This window comes from Octopus bimaculoides, unplaced genomic scaffold, assembly GCF_001194135.2.
Source record: "Octopus bimaculoides isolate UCB-OBI-ISO-001 unplaced genomic scaffold, ASM119413v2 Scaffold_137531, whole genome shotgun sequence".
In the NCBI taxonomy this organism is placed as follows: domain Eukaryota; kingdom Metazoa; phylum Mollusca; class Cephalopoda; order Octopoda; family Octopodidae; genus Octopus; species Octopus bimaculoides.
In genome coordinates this window covers 6666-9793 of record NW_026436977.1, presented here as the reverse complement: position 1 = coordinate 9793, position 3128 = coordinate 6666, and the positions used below count along the sequence as shown (strand labels likewise).

The window sequence follows — 3128 nt, the reverse complement described above, 5'->3', positions numbered from 1 at the left end:
GTCTTCTACTATATAGCCTCGGGGTCGAGCAAAAGCCTTGTGAGTGGATTCGGTAGACAAAAACTGAAAAGAAGCCCATCATATATATATACATGTGTGTATGTATATATGTGTATAGCTTGCGTACCAACCACATGGTTCTGGGTTCAGTCCCACTGCGTGGCACCTTGGGCAAGTGTCTTCTACTATAGCCACGGGCCGACCAAAGCCTTGTGAGTGGATTTGGTTTACGGAAACTGAAAGGAAGCCCCTCGTATATATATATATATATATATATATTTTCGTACGACTATACACTCACCGCTCCAGCATGGCCACAGACGACAGAAATAAGAGGATTTCCAAGAATACTACTTACACGTCTGACGTATCGGTGAATCTTTCCATGGTGATTTTCTGCTTAGATATAACTTCCTTTAACTCTCGTGTTTGGATCTTGTATTTATTCTGTATATCGTAGAATTCCTGGAAAAAAACAAAAAAAAATATATATATAATTAAAAAAAACACATTTCTGGCAGAGGAATACGAAATACTTGAGCCCCCTAAACCCTAAAACCTAACCGTGAGCGTATAACCCTAAATCCTAACCGTAACTCTAACCCTAAAACCCTAACCATAACCCTAACCGTCACTCTAACCCCAACCCTAACTCTAAATGTAACCGTAACCCTACCCGTAACTCTAACCCTAACCCTAACCCTAACCCCTAACCGTAACCGTAACCCTAACTGTAACTCTAACCCTAACCCTAACCCCTAACCATAACTCTAACCCTAATCCTAACTCTAACCCTAAATGTAACTCTAACCCTAACCCTAAACCCTAACCATGACTAACCCCAAACCGAAATCCTAACAATAACTCTAACCCTAAAACCCTAATCCTAACAATAACCCTAACCCTAAAATCCTAATCGTAACCCTAAACCCTAACAGTAACTAACCCTAAAACCCTAATCCTAAAAATAACTGTAACCCTAACCCCTAACCCTAAAACCTTAACCCTAACCCTAACAGTAACTCTAACCCTAAAACATTAACCGTAACCCTAAAACTCTAACCCTAACAGTAACTCTAACCTTAAAACCTTAACCGTAACCCTAACCCTAAAACCCTGGATAATGAAAGAGAAAAAATTGTCCGAATAAACCGATCCCTTTTTTGTATATTTCAAAGACCCCTTACCTTTTGTAATGTGTTCTTCTCGGTTTCAATAAGGCGAAGGCGCCGTTCAAGTTCCCCTTTCAGATCGTGGGTCTTCTTGACGTCGTGTTGGAGTCCGTTTATTTCTAACCCTAACCCTAATTCTCGTGTTTGGATCTTGTATTTATTTTGTATATCGTAGAATTCTTGATAAAATTTTAAAAAAAACACATTTCTGGGCCCAGGATCTATAAATTGCAGAGGATACGAAATACTTAACGGCTAACCCTAAAACGTAACCGTGACCCTAAACCCTAACTCTAACCCTAACCTTAAACCCTAACCCTAAAACTCTTACCCTAACCCTAACTGTAACTCTAACCCTAACCCCTAATCCTAACAATAACTCTAACCCCTAACCGTAACTCAAACGTAACCCTAACCCTAACAGTAACTGGAACCCTAAAACCCTAACCGTAACTAACCCCAAACCGAAATCCTAACTGTAACTCTAACCCTAACCCTAAAATCCTAATCCTAAATGTAACTCTAACCCTAACCCTCTAACCGTAACTCAAACGTAACCCTAACCCTAAAATCCTAATCCTAAATCTAACTCTAACCCTAAACCCTAAAACCCTGGATAATGAAATAAAGAAAACATTGTCCGAATAAATCAATCCCTTTTTTGTATATTTCAAAGACCCCTTACCTTTTGTAATGTGTTCTTCTCGGTTTCAATAAGGCGAAGGCGCCGTTCGAGTTCCCCTTTCAGATCGTGGGTCTTCTTGACATCATGTTGGAGCCCGTTTATTTCATCTTGTTTCACTGTTTAGGACAAAATTAGGGCAAAAAAAGGGGTCGGTAATTAGTCCTTAATTAGTTTTTTTTAATTGTTTAACTCGTTAGTGAAGTGGCTTAGACATAGGTGTAGGAGTGGCTGTGTGGTAAGTAGCTTGCTTGCCGAGACTGCACGGTTCCGGGGTTCAGCCCCCACTGCGTGGCACCTTGGGTGGGGGCAAGTGTCTTCTACTATAGCCTCAGGCCGACAAAAGCCTTGTGAGTGAATTTAATAGACGGAAACTGAATGAAGCCCCTCATATATATATATATATAGCTTGCTTACCAACCACATGGTTCCAGGGTTCAGTCCCACTGCGTGGCACCTTGGGCAAGTGTCTTCTACTATAGCCTCGGGGCCGACCAAAGCCTTGTGAGTGGATTTGGTAGACGGAAACTGAAAGAAGCCTGTCGTATATATGTCTATATACATATGTGTATATGCATGTGTATATATATGTATGTGTGTGTATATGTTTGTGTGTCTGTGTTTGTTCCCCCCCCCCATCAGTATCGCTTGACAACCGATGCTGGTAGTGTGTTTACGTCCCCCCAGTAACTTCGCGGTTCGGCAAACAGAGAGACTGATAGAATAAGTAGTACGCTTCCCGGTCTGGGAATGGAAACCGCGAGTCCGCTGCCCTAACCACTGGGCCACTGCGCCTCCACAGAAACAGGGAGAAAGTTGTGGTGAAAGAGTACAGCAGGGTTTGCCACCATCCCCTGCCGGAGCCTCGTGGAGCTTTAGGGGTTTTTCGCTCAATAAACACTCACAACGCCCCGGTCTGGGAATCGAAACCGCGATCCTTATGACCGAGAGTCCACTGCCCTAACCACTGGGCCCATTGCGCCTCCACTCTACTGATAGTAACAAAACAATTTCATGGATATACGAACCTGCGACGAGCTTGTGCAGAGACGCCACCTCTTCTTTCAGCTGTTTCACAGACTTAGATGGCCCTGCCCCTGCCGCGGCACCCGCGTCCACGACAGAGATTTCACCGGCTGAAGCACTTACAGCTGTTTCGAGCGCTTCTGGAATACAAAAAAAGGGAAATGGGGTTAAATTTTAATTAAAAACAGTTTAAATTATTTGAGTCGGAGCAAGATTGGGAGAGTGGAGAGATGGGCGGGGGAGGAGAG

At 43.1% G+C, this 3128-nt stretch overlaps 1 protein-coding gene across 1 annotated transcript in view; it reads right to left on the bottom strand.

Annotated features, from left to right (window-relative positions):
- Positions 1-354: 354 nt before the first annotated feature.
- Positions 355-3128, bottom strand: part of LOC106880841 (serine/threonine-protein kinase MRCK beta) — a gene marked incomplete at its 5' end in the record, with an annotated part of 9270 nt that continues 6496 nt past the window's right edge. The window contains 3 exons of the mRNA XM_014930974.1: positions 355-465; positions 1858-1973; positions 2883-3020. Of these exons, the coding sequence (XP_014786460.1) occupies positions 355-465; positions 1858-1973; positions 2883-3020 (365 nt within the window). The remainder of the gene's footprint in view (positions 466-1857; positions 1974-2882; positions 3021-3128) is intronic.